Source organism: Nipponia nippon, unplaced genomic scaffold (assembly GCF_047370975.1).
Source record: "Nipponia nippon isolate SJK-2023a ecotype South Korea unplaced genomic scaffold, ASM4737097v1 scaffold_8, whole genome shotgun sequence".
Classification (NCBI taxonomy): domain Eukaryota; kingdom Metazoa; phylum Chordata; class Aves; order Pelecaniformes; family Threskiornithidae; genus Nipponia; species Nipponia nippon.
In genome coordinates this window covers 50,790,287-50,803,654 of record NW_028262402.1, presented here as the reverse complement: position 1 = coordinate 50,803,654, position 13,368 = coordinate 50,790,287, and the positions used below count along the sequence as shown (strand labels likewise).

The following is a 13,368-nucleotide window of genomic DNA, read 5'->3' as shown; positions in this document are numbered from 1 at the left end:
TAGGAAATGCTTTGCAGCCTGGTGTGCTCCCTCGCATGTGAATTGGGTGCACTGTGAACATTTCAGATTAATCATCTATTACATAGTTGTTTATGTATGCAGAGATCTGAGCTCATCAGGCTGATTAGCTGCTTCCAGCCCTTCGTTCTTAAGTGAAATGGGAATGAGCAGTAATCACTACGTGTGCTCTTATCCAGAAGAAATAAACAAGACTTAGCCAGATTTTTTAGACAGAAGACATAGTACATTGGCAGTGACAATTACATCTGCTCAAGCAAATTTGTGCAAAACATGTAACAAACTGGCTTGGAAATATTCCTTATGTGGAGCCAAATGAAAGCTGAGATGACCAGGTGACACTGGTCAGAGGAGAGGAAGTCATATTCACAGCAGCTGCAGCTGTACATGAGATGCTGGGAAGGAGCAATACAGGGGAATATGTAGATACGTTTAAGGGTCCCACTTACAGAATGACTTGCTCCATATGTCAGCATAGCTAAAGCATCAGCAAATTATGTTTAGGCACCTGCCCCTATGCAACAGTGTGCACATAATGACTTAAGGCTAATAGATCTTATGAAAAACCTTCAAGCAGATGCAACACAAGCAGAATGCTGCCAAAATTCATTGAAGAATCAGCAGTTTCTGTACTACCCAAAAGGTACAACAGAACTCACAATCTTCATAACATTCAACTGTGTATGTAACATCACTAAATCCCATGGAAACGTATCTACGACCGACTAGGCTAGAAATTGTTTCAAAGGAATTCTGGAAAAAATAAAATACCGCTTTAATTAAAAAAGGAGTGTCTGTCCTGGAAAGCATTATTCATACTTTCCTGGATATCAAGATCTTTAGAAAAAAAATTACTATTTTTTGATGTGTTAATTTATAATTTTCAGGTACTAATACAAAAGTGTATTAATAATAAAGTAGATCATGCTTTTAGACACATTTTACAATATACTTCACCATCCACCAGTAACACTTTTTTCAAGTTATCATCATATGTGCTCAAATACGAACTCAGATTTGGTATATTATCATCTGTTTAGTTATCTGAATTAGCTGTAAGAAAACAATTGCATTCTACTTCTAAAATTCAGTAGCTGAGCCTAAACACTGACAGTGATGCGAGTTAATGCTTCAGGGCTAGAAATAAAACATTTGTAGCACTTGGAAACATGAGTTACTTTTCTTAATATTGCTGCTCCTAGGCAATTTTTATTTTCTTACTGTTATTTGTTGTTGGCCTTCTCACTTATGGAACAACTATGTCAAATATAGAAATGACATCAAAGACTATTTTTTTAAAAATAATTGATGTGCAGGTGCACGGCGGTAATGCAGCTTTCCTTGCAGTGGTCTGTATTTTCAAAGTGTATGTAGCATAATCGCACTCCCTTGGAATTGTTTAGAGAACAGCTTCAGCCCCAGCATGACTTGATACAGCTTTCTAAAGCCAGATTAATATGATTTGATTTTCTGTCGAAGTAAGGGTCTGCATTTTCCCTCGTGCCTGCCAGAATGCTGCTCTCCTCCCTCCTCCTCCTGCACGGGTGATGGCAGGTTTGCGTATCAAATACATAATAGATCTGTGAACTTCTCTCCAGGTCATAGTCGTTCATGGGGTTATACTGGCTGTTGATTTCAAGACCTGCATCTCCCTGCAGAGACAACCTGCTGAGCCAAGGCTGTGTTTGGGCTGGCCCAGATCACAGGTCCCCAGGGAGGCTTGCTGGGCTCTGTAACAGGGGTCACATTCATCCTCCACTGCAGATAAGACACAACTCCGTGGACTTGAGCGATCTTGGCCCTCCCTATGCCATGTCTGAACAGGGCGCGATGGTGCCAGCCGCACTCCCATGGCCGCTGGCTAATGACCTGTAACTGGCATGTCACCAAAAGCAACACGATATCCTCCCTTGCAGCCAGCTTTTCTCAAGAGATATCGGTCACTGGCAGTGTCGAGAGTCAGGGCAAGCAACTAAGGCAGAACGAAAGGATGTGGGGAAAAAAAAAGGCCTCTGCAGACCTTCTTGAACTGTACTCCACTAAAACTATATTTATCTTTCTTATTTATTCATTGAAGCTATTTTTTTTCTTTCTTATTGATTTAAATGCTAATTCAGAGGAAGTTCTTTCAAACAGACCCACAGCTTTTTTTTTTCAAGAATTTGACCCATTAAATGGTTAGCCTCAACTAAGTATAATCAGGAAAGAAAACAGCCCTTGAACTGTTAGTTGGTTATAACTCTAGGACTGAGCTGCCAATGCTAATGTTGCTTCTTTATTTGTTACTACCAGTCACCCAACACTGAAGGGACAGACAGCTTCTTTTAGAGATCCTTGGCGGAATGGTGATGGCACTAAGTTGTAGTTACAATTCAAGTGTTATTTTCTTAACAGGATTTTATGATTACTATAGCACAGAATTTATTATTAGAATGGCACAAGATGTCTCCAAGCAGAATCAGTGTAGTACAATTAATAAGTAATGTAATACAGAATTTTATAACACAACTTAACTTATGGTTTCTAACCATCTGGATCCTCTGCAGATTGGGTTGCATCTTAACGCATGGTTTGCTGTAACAAGATAACAATCATAATCTAGGCTCAAAATGATATAAAAGAATACAAGTCACTCCCTCAGTCCTTGGAGGAAGCAGACGATGGTGGAGGTGTCCCTGGCCACTGAGGGGGTCCCGGTCTCACTGCCCAGCAGCAGCTCCGGTCCAAGTTCATCCTTGGGGCTTGTAACTGCTTGGTTTTCCAGACAGTGCTCTGGGTGCTGTTCCGCTTCCCTGTTCGGTGGCAGGGTCACCGACAGCTCCGGGCTGGCCGGGGGCCTGCGACCTTCAAGGCCGGCAAGGAAGGGAGTAATTGGCCTGGTGCCCAGGAACCTTGAGGCCAGTAGGGAAGGAAAGAAGAAATCTGTTCGGTTTGTCTGCTTGGTGCACAGGACCTTCAGGGCCTGAAAAGGAGGGGAAAGGGAATAAATGCGTGACCCGCTCGGTCCCAGAGAACAGCTGCTTGCTTTATAAAACAGTGCTAGTTATGCTAACCACGTCACCAGGGGTCAGGAGCAGGGGGTACCGTCACACCCCACCCCCGGCACCATCACGGTACCAGTCACGCTACCGCAAATAACTCCTATGGCTGCATCTGAGGGTGGACTCGCACTTTTTTTGCCTGTCTGCTTGTGAACAAACGGTGAACGACCCTTGCCAGCTCGAAGGACGCCGCAGCCCCGCGTAGGCCGCTCCGCGCCCGGCCCCGCCGGTCGCTATGGGGACGGCGCCATCCCGCAGCCCGGACGCCTCCACTGGGCCGCGGCGGTGGGGGGAGAGGGGGGGGAAGCGGGGGGCCCCGCCCCCGCTGCCGGTGGTGCCGCCCAGGCTGGCGGCGCGGCGCATGCGCGGGGTCGGGCTGCGCAGTCACGACGCTGCGCCGCCCCCTCCGCACGGGCGCCGCTGCCCCGCCAGCCCCGCCATGGCCGACCCGCGCCTCAGGCAGATCAAGATCAAGACCGGCGTCGTGAGGCGGTGAGTGCGCGGGGGGGGGGACGGACGCCGCGGCCTCCGCCCCGCCGCCCGGGGGGTCAGGCGCGCGCCTTGGCCGTTGGGAGCCGTTGGGGGAGGCCGCGGGCGGTCCTGAGGGAGCGAGCGGAGAGCGGGCTCGGCCCTGCTGCGGGCTCTGCGGGCAGCCCCCGCCGTCCTGAGCGGGGAGGGGGTCCCGCCGCAGTCCCCGGGGACTCCGCCGGGCCGGGCGGAGGAGCTGCCGGCGGGGCTTCGTGGGTGGCCGGCCGTGGCTGCTGCGGGGCCGGGGAGCTGGTGGCGGTGTGGTGGCGCTGGGTGGGGCCGCCGGGGTGTGCCAGCGGGCGGCCCTGGCACAAGTTCTGCCATGGCTGCGGGCTTCTGGCGCGCCGCCGTCAGGAACAGGCCTTTCTTTCCCGAGAGGACGATTAAACGGGGACTTTGTTCGGTTTCCTTAGTGATTTCGGGAGCCAAGGGGAGTCACGCTGCCCCGTCAGCGTGCAGGGCAGTCTCGCCGGATGTGTTGTGGAGGCATGAAGTCTTACATATTTAACCAAAACACCTGTTAAATGGGTTATTTCTGATTCGAAACTTCACACTGCAAAACCGATGGTAGATTCATCACCTGACTCTCGATTTTGCCTAGTTTTAACACAGTCTTAATCTTTAAGAAAAGTTGCGGTTCATCTGTCTGACTCCCTCTTATTATGGCTGTAAATGCAAGGCTTTGACATTAAATATTTGTTCACAGTGGGGTTTATTAAAGCTACACCCTACAAAGACTGCTCTGGCTCAGTATGTGTACCAGGTCAGGATGTTAAATAGTCCAGTTTCACACAATCAACTTTGTATTATGACTAATCTAATTTCAGTTAGTAAAAGACTAGGAGTAAAATGGGCACACCCTCTAATACCTGATTAGCTTTGAAAGATTGGACTTGAAGACTAGAAAAGTAAAATGGATACAGATTTATCACTCTGTTTATGCTAGATAAAGGCACTTTTGAGTTCCTAGGCTCCAAATGGGGAGCAGTTCTCAAGTACTGCTGCAAGCAAGAAATTGATTATATGAGTGGAAGGTCCTGTTTCCTGTCACTGTGCAGGGCCTGCAAATCACGAACTCGTGCGTTATTTTTAAGCTAGAAAGCTTTAGTGTGGTCTTTTTGAGTGGCTTGGTGATTGCATATTGCTTTGTGTTCCTTTCATGGCCTGTGTTATGGTTACTGGCGTTGCTGGACAGGAACATTGTAAATGTCCTCTGTGCATTTTTAAGCCAATGGTGATTTTTGCTGGTTTTTATAGGTATGGGAAAGCTAGAATTACTTAAGTTAACATTTTTTCAGTCTGTGTATTATTTTTGTTAGCTACAAGTATAATTTATTTGTCTAGAGACTTTTGAGAAAGCTGTTGTATCTAATAAGACACAATTTTACTTTTGTAGAATTTGTAATTTGTAGAAGTTCCTCTACTGGCTTATTGCTGCTTGTTGATAGTTTTACTGAGAGAACTGTGTGGTAATACTGAATAGCATTTGAGGTGACTGTTGCTTAATGATAAATCATCACAAAAGTTACCTGAACAAGCTTCTTCCTCATGTTCATAGACTGGGAGACAGTGAGAGGAAAGTCTTTACTAGGCAATGAACAACTGTGTGGAGACCCGAGCAGAGCTGGTGCAGGCCTGCCCATTCACGTAGTGAATGCTGTACCATGTGGCTATGTCCCCTTGGACCTGGAAGTGGCCTAATGATGCCAGTGTGGTTATGCAGTTAACTGCATGTGGAGCTAGCTCAGTGTCTGTATGCCACTGTCCGTACTGCTACTAGCTCTGAGATTAGCTTGCATATTCTTTTTCTCCATTTCTCTGCTTCTGCAGTTTAAGTGAGTCTAAGAGAGCTGAGAACAAGAGATTAAAATTTAGTAGTGTTTGTTGTCCTGTGTGAACAGTTTCTTTACTGCTTAGTGTGACTCTTCTGTTTGTTCACTTGATTTATGGAAATCCATGGATGCTGGTTTTGAATTCATTCCAAGCTTGTTGCATCCAAGTTACAGAGTAGGTTGCTTAAATTCCGACTGGGTATTTGTTCAATTACAATGATACTACAATGATACTAACACAGTTCAAATTATATACAGTCAAAATTAACATACACAAAGTGTCTAATGTTTCTACTTCATTTCTAATAGCACCCTTCCCCTGATGTTACACCCACCTTTTTGCTGGCCCTCTGGGTCCTAGGGCCGCTGGCTCAGTTTGGTAGTGGGGTGTGGACAAATTCAAGCAAGTCATCAGCATCCCAAATCCTTTGTTGAGAGGAGTACGATGTTGATTGTTTTGTACGTCTTGGAATCTGCATATAGAAATACATATAAAAAAATCCACATTTTAGTTTTTCTTCATCATTTTGCACTCCACATTTAATCTGAATTTACTGCGTATGTTGTGTTTTACATCTGTTGAATAGTTTTTCTTTGTTATCCTAAAACTGATTTTAACCATCTCTCAGGGTTGCATTCCTTTGACCAATATTTGACCAATGTTGGTGAGTTGTTATAGCACTGGGGCATTTCAGCATCTCCCTGTGCCTGTGTTTTCAAGGGCTCTACAATCATCCCAATCTCCTGCTCTCATCAGATTTGGTCTTTTATGATGCTTTTTTATTCTAAGTTAGAGATAGCTCATTTTTGTTAGTAACAAAAATCAATACAATAGTGTTATACCACATGATTGTACAAAGCTGAGCAAAAATTAAAACAAAGCAGGTAGTTGTCACGTAGTCATAGTAGTGCTTACAGTTAAACAAGTAAAAAAAAAAAAACAAACCTCTAGGCTGACCAAGACAAGTCCAGGCAAAGTCTGACTATTCCTGAGAACTATTTTGTGAGCCTAATACAAATCCTGTGGGCTCTTAAAAACAATGCGTAATAAGTTACAGTATGTTTCAGAGGTACTGTATAGGTGGGCATTCCTCTGAGCTGAAACAATTGCCACTTGTGGCAGGAGAAGACTTGATGTTGGTGCATGGTGGCTTGAGCTAATCTAAATCTGAGGGGCTGTGCTACAGCCTCCTCCTTTGAGCCCTACACAACGACTTAGGTGGCCACCCATCTGTATATTCCAGGGAGCTGATCCACTGAAAAATAACCAGGACTAAAAAGAAAAAAAAGTTATTTTGAAGGATGAGGCTTACCTGGACCAGCTCACCACACAACTGTACACATTTCAGGGCTAGTACAAAGAAAGGGGTGAAAACATTTGGGGAAGTGATAAAAATGCAGTTGGCGGGATTCAGATTTGCTTTTGGAGAATGGTTGGCTGAATAAGCAAGTAAATTTAGCTTGCATTTGTTGCATGGTAACAATATGCACATCTACAGTTACTCTGCAGCAGCTGGCCTACTGTTAGTGAAGGTAACTTAAAAAAAAGGAGAAAAGGAATGTTATCTTACCCTCCCTGCAGGGGAGATGATACAGCAGTAGCTCCCGCTTCTGTGATGGCTGCATGCAGATACAAGAAGACACATGTCTCTGTCCCACTCCACCCTTCCTTCTCCAACTAGAAGCCTAGTTACGTACTCTCTACTACAGTGGGCATGCATGTGACTTGAGTCAACTTAGGAACATTAACATTGTCCTCTTATTTTGGACTAGAACAACTATATAGGTATTTATTCCTAGTGTGTGAGAAGACTTACATAGAGGCTTATTAAACATCCCATAAAGTGACTGACTGAACACTTCAATTAATTGTCCTTAGTTTTTTCTGTGTTTGCAGTTTAGAAAAGTACATTAAATTTAGCTTGTAATACTGATTTTCAAGCACATTCAATGCTGAGGTTATAAGAATATATCAAAAAAGATACAGGTCAAGAACTGTTAGGATGTATTGAACTTTTTTGACATTTCACTTGTCTCTTTTTTAATCATCTGCTGTAGCACATTTTCTCTTATTAGTTACCTGACTTATCTCTTTTTTCCAAACTAAGAACAAAGCAGCTGTTCTGCTTTGGGATTTTTTTTTAGCTGTATAGCATCAACTCTTTGCGTGCCCCTCTCAAGAGACTATATATTGTAGGTCATGGGTACTTTACTTGCTTTCACGTTTCTTACATTGCTGTGTATCAGTGAAAGAAATGTAAACTGGGAATGGGGAGAACCTTTTGCTTTTTTGGACAAATCTGATAGCCAGGCTCTTGGTGATTGCATACTTTCATTAGCTTGTCATTCAAAAAAAGGAGATTTGATAAGCATGAATGATAATGTTTGCTGTATTTGTGGGTTATGTCCTAACAAGCAGTACTTCTGTCTTAATCACTTCAAAATAGTCTTACTCTCAGTAAATCCAAACTCGGACAACCTGCTGGATAGTGAAGGAGTTGATTAGAAAAAACACTTTAAAAAATATCTTATTCTCATTTCAGATTGGCAATGATTTTAAAAACTACTGCAAACAAAGTAAGTTGGGTCATGTGAAAATAGCACTGACATTTGCCCATAGTTTCCATCTGATTAAGTGGAAGTGACACCAGTAGATTAGAATGAGACTAAGACAATTCACATTGCAATTGTGTTAGTTTAACTTTAACAATCTTTTAACACTCTTGTTTAAATGTGGCTGACATACCATAATTACAAATCTACAAGCCTTGATTATAGAATTTTACATCCTGAACCTATGGGGAAAGTGTATTGATTTTTGTGAAGCAGCTCTTTTTTAAAACCACCTTTCTAAAACTGTGGAATCTTCCTAAGATTGTTCTTTTGCCTGTTGCACTGGTATTGATAGTGTTTTTTCTCTTTGTAAAATATCATCATATTGTCAAGCAATTTACACTGTGATTCCACCTCACACCAAGCACGGAAAGTTCTGCAAGTTACACAAAACCGTTGGTCTATTTTTAAATATAAATTCAAACAATTCTTTTAAATTGAATCATTTTACTGATGAGTTTGGGATACATTTTGTGCAAGTGAAGTATGAAGTATTGCAGAGAATGCAGACATTCCCTTTGCTGTATGATGACTCTTGCTAATTCAAGCACAAAACTAGTTCATTTTCTTGGTTACTCAAGAAATTTTCTATTTCTGGTGTAAATCACAAATTTTCTCAATCTTCTGTCCACCATATGAGTTATGGTCACTTTCTTGCTTGTTTCCCATTAGCTATAGGCACTAGCTCTGATTCTTAGCGTCAATATATTGATAAGAAACTCATGTCTCCTTTCTTTATTCTCATTATGATTAGAAGATTGTATGCAACAGCTGCTTGTTAGCTCAATTAATGGGAAGGGCTGGGATATCTTATTCCAGGTATTGAGGAGTGATCTCCAGAGCTGCCCAGCTATACTGAGTCAGCATGATAAAGCGATTTAATGTGTTTATACTGCATGTCCAAGAGCTCAGGGATTCAGGAGGGTGAATATATTGTATGCACTGTTGGATGCAGATGACTCTATCCAAATTAAATAACCCTTCTCGGGGTGCAGGAGCATTGCGCATCTGTTGTCTGGGGTTGTCACCAGCTTGGTCCCGGACTCTTAAACTTGGGTTCAGTGCTAGCCAAATGTGGTTGTTGTGGTCCAGAGCTACTTAGATATGTCTTAAGTAACTTCTGTAGCACTCCTGGCATCAGGATCGGATACAGAAGGTCCTAAGTTGGCCCTGCATTTGAAGGCAGCTTTGATCTTTTAGGCTTATTAACTCTGTCCTGCATAGAAACTGCTTTATGTGAACTGACTAAGAAAAGAGCGCACCTGCATTTACATAGTGCTGACCGAGTTAACATTTGCGGCATATTAGCCACCAACCCAGATAATTAGTTGAAGGGTAATTGCAAGTTGACTCTAGTTTCCAGAAACAAAACTACTTATTTGAAGGGGTTCCTATTTCCCTGTGTTTTTCAATGCATGCTTTCTTTTAAACTTCAGGAATACCAAACAGTACTCACCTGTGAGAAGAGCAGGGTGGTTGCTGTGAAAATTGCATGGTGTGTTGTTGTTTTTTTGTTTTTTCCTAATGGTTTTGCTTTTGTTTGTTTTACCTTTTGAGCAGACCTAAGCACTCGTTCCTTTTTAGAAGTATCTGACAAATTCAAACTAGTAATGGTAAGATCTTTAACAGATTGCCTCCTTTGCATTCTTTCTTCCATGCGATTACGTCTTCTAAAAAAAAAAAAAAGCCTCTGGTGAAATGCATGATTCTGGCATCTCATTGTTTTTGTGTTTACAATTATCTTCTGCCCCCTGAGGCAAAACTGTCTTGTGCATGTCCATGCTGACCATAGTAATCTATTGATGTCATCATTTTAATTGACAAAACTGTTGCACACCAGGTTTATCACCATAGATGCTATATGAAGGAGGACGGAATGTTTTTTATTTGGGCAAGAACATGTGCAAAACTGTGGCTTTGCAACCTTAAATTGTTTAAGCCGTCTTTTAAAAGTTTGGAAATACGGGAGTTACAGTTGCTTGGCAACCCTAGTTTGGTGCCATTATGCATACACGTAGTACTGTTGTCTTGGTTTTGTACATACTTTTTTTCATGGCATTCTTACTCATGGCATGAAACCACATTCACCTATGTGGATAACACAAACAATCGTTTTGTGTGCTAATTAGAATGTGGATCTATGGAAAAACTAAAAAAAGTTACTAAATTTATGGTAGTGCTCTGTATACAGAAACTGAGTTACAACTGCACTAACAACCGTAATCCATCCTGGCCTTACTTTGAGTTAAGTATTATTAAATTATGTGTATCATATAGGTGGAAATCAGGAGGTCCATCGTATTTTCTTTAAACTATATTAAGTCTCTTTCCTGGTGCATTGTGAATTGCCTACAGACGTAATATGACTGTATGTCTATTTAATTTTGCTCAGTACTGTAACACTTCCAATTGATTATCTCCAGTTGGGGTGGGGGGAAGAGGGAGGGGAGGAAGTAGATTCTATGCCTTTTCTCCAAAACAAAGGTCTTGACTGAAGATGAGGACTGGGTTATAGAAGGGAAAATGAAGTGGAGATCTGTGGTAACCCCAGTTATTGCCACAACAGAGACCCCATTTCTTGTTCTTCCTTCTCTAGAAGTGAAGTTCTCAGGCTCCTTAGCGTTTACAACTTTCAGCTTCTGTCCCATTCCATTCCATGCCATTCTCTCCTGGAATTTTTGCCACTCCAGAACCTCTTCAGGATGGGCTGATAAACTTTTCACTTCTCTCCAACTCTTGTCTTCAGCCCATCAGAAATGCTCTTTCAGCTCTCTTGATGGAGTAGCTCTTCTCTTCTTTGCCCCCGACCATCCAAGTTGCTTCTTGCAGTACCTCATCCCAATGTTCATCCCCAGCCAGCATCTTCTGCTTTTTGTGTAGTCCATAACTTAAGAGCTTTCATCCTTGTTGCATCTATTGGATTCTTCCATTCCCCTGCCCCCCTCTATGCTCCCACGGCCTGCTGGCATTCAGGGATGCCCTAGCCAGGCAGACTTTCTCAGCAGGGCAAAAGGGGAACTTCAGTTGTTGCTATGGCAAGGATTTAAAAAAAATCTGTAGGAATGTATTGCAAGAGCTGGGAGATAACTGTGTTGAGAGGCAAGGACAGAAGCCCTGGAGATTCAGAGAAATCTCTAGTACAGAGATGCTATAAAAATGTTAAAACCAAGTAATTTTTAACCTGTAACTGATTTTCATAAGTCTTCACAGTGGTAATCCCTGACAAAAGCGAAGCTTGCAAAGTTAACCTGAAATGTCACGATAACTCAGTTCTGTAAGCTGTAGGTGCAGGAGGGGCTAAAAATAGTGCATATACTTGCGTGTGGTTACAGTTTGACTCTTAAAAGAGAAAGTTTATCTTTTAATGATGATTTTGTCACTATCAAGAAAATGAATGCATAAACTTGAGACCTGTCCAAATCAGAAAGTAGTCACTCATGGCTAAGAAAATGTGGTAGTTCATGATAACTGTGTCAAGCATTGCATTTCTTTCCTCCTTCCTTCCTTGACTTTTCCTCATAGGCCCCAGTCTGTAATGCACGTGTGCTTATGTAGCATTAGTGAACCCAAGAATGTGCGTAAGTAATTGCAGATTTGGGACCTGATATTTTAAGGTCTGAAGGTAGTGATTACCACAGTGCCAATGTTACAGCAGTTGTTGAATTACTTGTGTTATAATTGTGCATAGTGTTAATACATGGAATTTATTATACTATAACAAAAAAAAAGCTGTATCCTGTACAGTTACACTATTATGGATTTTTAGGTTTGAACTAAGTCAGCATAGATATTAATTATCTAGTCAATACATGCTGTCAGCTTTGGGTTTTCTGTGTGCTTAAGCTGAATCCATGGCATATTAGCAAACATGGTTAATAGTAACATTAGTTTTGAAGAGATGCATGTCCTTTCAACAGTGAAGCTATTCAATAGCAAAATTGAGAAATTCCCTCTTGTCGTCTTCAGAGCTCCACTGAGCTTGCTCAGTCCAGCCAGGCAGGTGTTTCTTGTGTTGATTTTCCTAATGCTGGAGAGCCGTCTTTATTTGGTGGCTTAGGCACATAGGTGTCATTCTAGCTCATGCAGAGCCTGATTTGTTGGCAATTGCTGGAGGTTGGGGGAAACACATCAAGAGTAGTAGTGTGTGCTTGCTCTGTCCTTGTACCATTTTACCATTTTTATTCTAGACATCCAGTAGTAGTTCCTGCATGTGACTGTGCCTTAGGAAGGTGGAATTTTTGTCTACCTAGTACAGGGGATCTTAATTTTATTATGCATTTGGAAAACTTATGTTGTGCATACTTTTTTCATCTGTCAACCTTCAGCTGAACTGTGTGCCCTTCCTATGATCAGAGAGGTAGATCTGCTTTCTACTGCTAATGATGCAACTACAGGAGATGATGCTGATGTTGATGTATAAGGACTAGGGCAGGAACATATATGCCTTTGGAGAGGGTGAAAGGAGAGGGATTTGGGGTTCTTTCAGCAGCAGCCAGAAGTTCAAACAGTCTAAACCACTTGCAGCTCTGCACCCTAAACAGACTAGGAATGAAGTCCCTTGAGAAATCGATGTCATCCTCAATTCGGAGGTCTCATTTCCCTCTCCCCCTCTCTGGTTCTCTGGTGTCTGATGCTAGTCCAACCTTTTGCTGAGCTTGCTCAATTTGCTTAACCCAGGAGAAAAACTGTCAGCTTTTTTTTTTTTCCCCCTTACTGTGTTAATTTGCTGCTGTTTTGGTGAACTGAATTCGCTCATGGAGAGATCATTTGAGCATTAGTGCTGGCAGAGATGTATGGGGTGGTGGCAGGGAGCAGACCTCTGTTAGCAGTGGTCAGCCTTTTGACTGTCTTGAACCATCTTGTGTTACTTTGCTCTTCAACTTGGGGAGCTGAAGTGGGGGAGAGAAAGTGAGTAGAAGAAAATAGATGAGGAAGTAAGTCATAATGGTATGGAAAAGGTAGTTAAGGAACTTTTTTTTTCTTCTAGCTCAAGATTCTCTCAAGCCCTTTGAGCTTTTCTGGGTTTAGTCTGCAGCTTTAAAGTAATAAAACTGTGTTTTTCACACAGAACACGCAAATTGTGGAATTGATTGTTAAGTGATGTGAAAGTCAAACGTGTAAAGGATTTTAAAAGGGCAGCAGCCACAGCCAGGAGCTGACCTGTTGTCTATTAAACATTGATGGTTTAGTTTTGTTCTTCGGTGTTAAAAACTCCTTAACTTGATTTCTAGAGGCAGGTATACCACAGGAAATGTCACTTTAGACTTGATTTGTTTCTTTATACTTTCTCCCTAGTAGTGAACTACTGGCTGGCACTGGAGACAAGGTCCAGAACA

At 42.4% G+C, this 13,368-nt stretch overlaps 1 protein-coding gene and 1 long non-coding RNA gene across 3 annotated transcripts in view; one reads left to right on the top strand and one right to left on the bottom strand.

Moving 5' to 3' along the window:
• Positions 1-240: 240 nt before the first annotated feature.
• LOC148050620 (uncharacterized) lies at positions 241-7,088 on the bottom strand. Its single transcript, XR_015701047.1, has 3 exons — positions 6,991-7,088; positions 5,755-5,892; positions 241-2,980 (listed from the first exon to the last, which is right to left on the bottom strand). It is a non-coding gene; the product is annotated as an uncharacterized LOC148050620 (long non-coding RNA).
• The window catches only part of TBCA (tubulin folding cofactor A), a 34,278-nt gene continuing 24,301 nt past the window's right edge, over positions 3,392-13,368 (top strand). For both annotated transcript variants that reach the window (XM_087742170.1, XM_087742169.1), the window contains exon 1: positions 3,392-3,551. In XM_087742170.1, the coding sequence (XP_087598296.1) occupies positions 3,421-3,551 (131 nt within the window). In that variant the 5' untranslated portion in view covers positions 3,392-3,420. The remainder of the gene's footprint in view (positions 3,552-13,368) is intronic.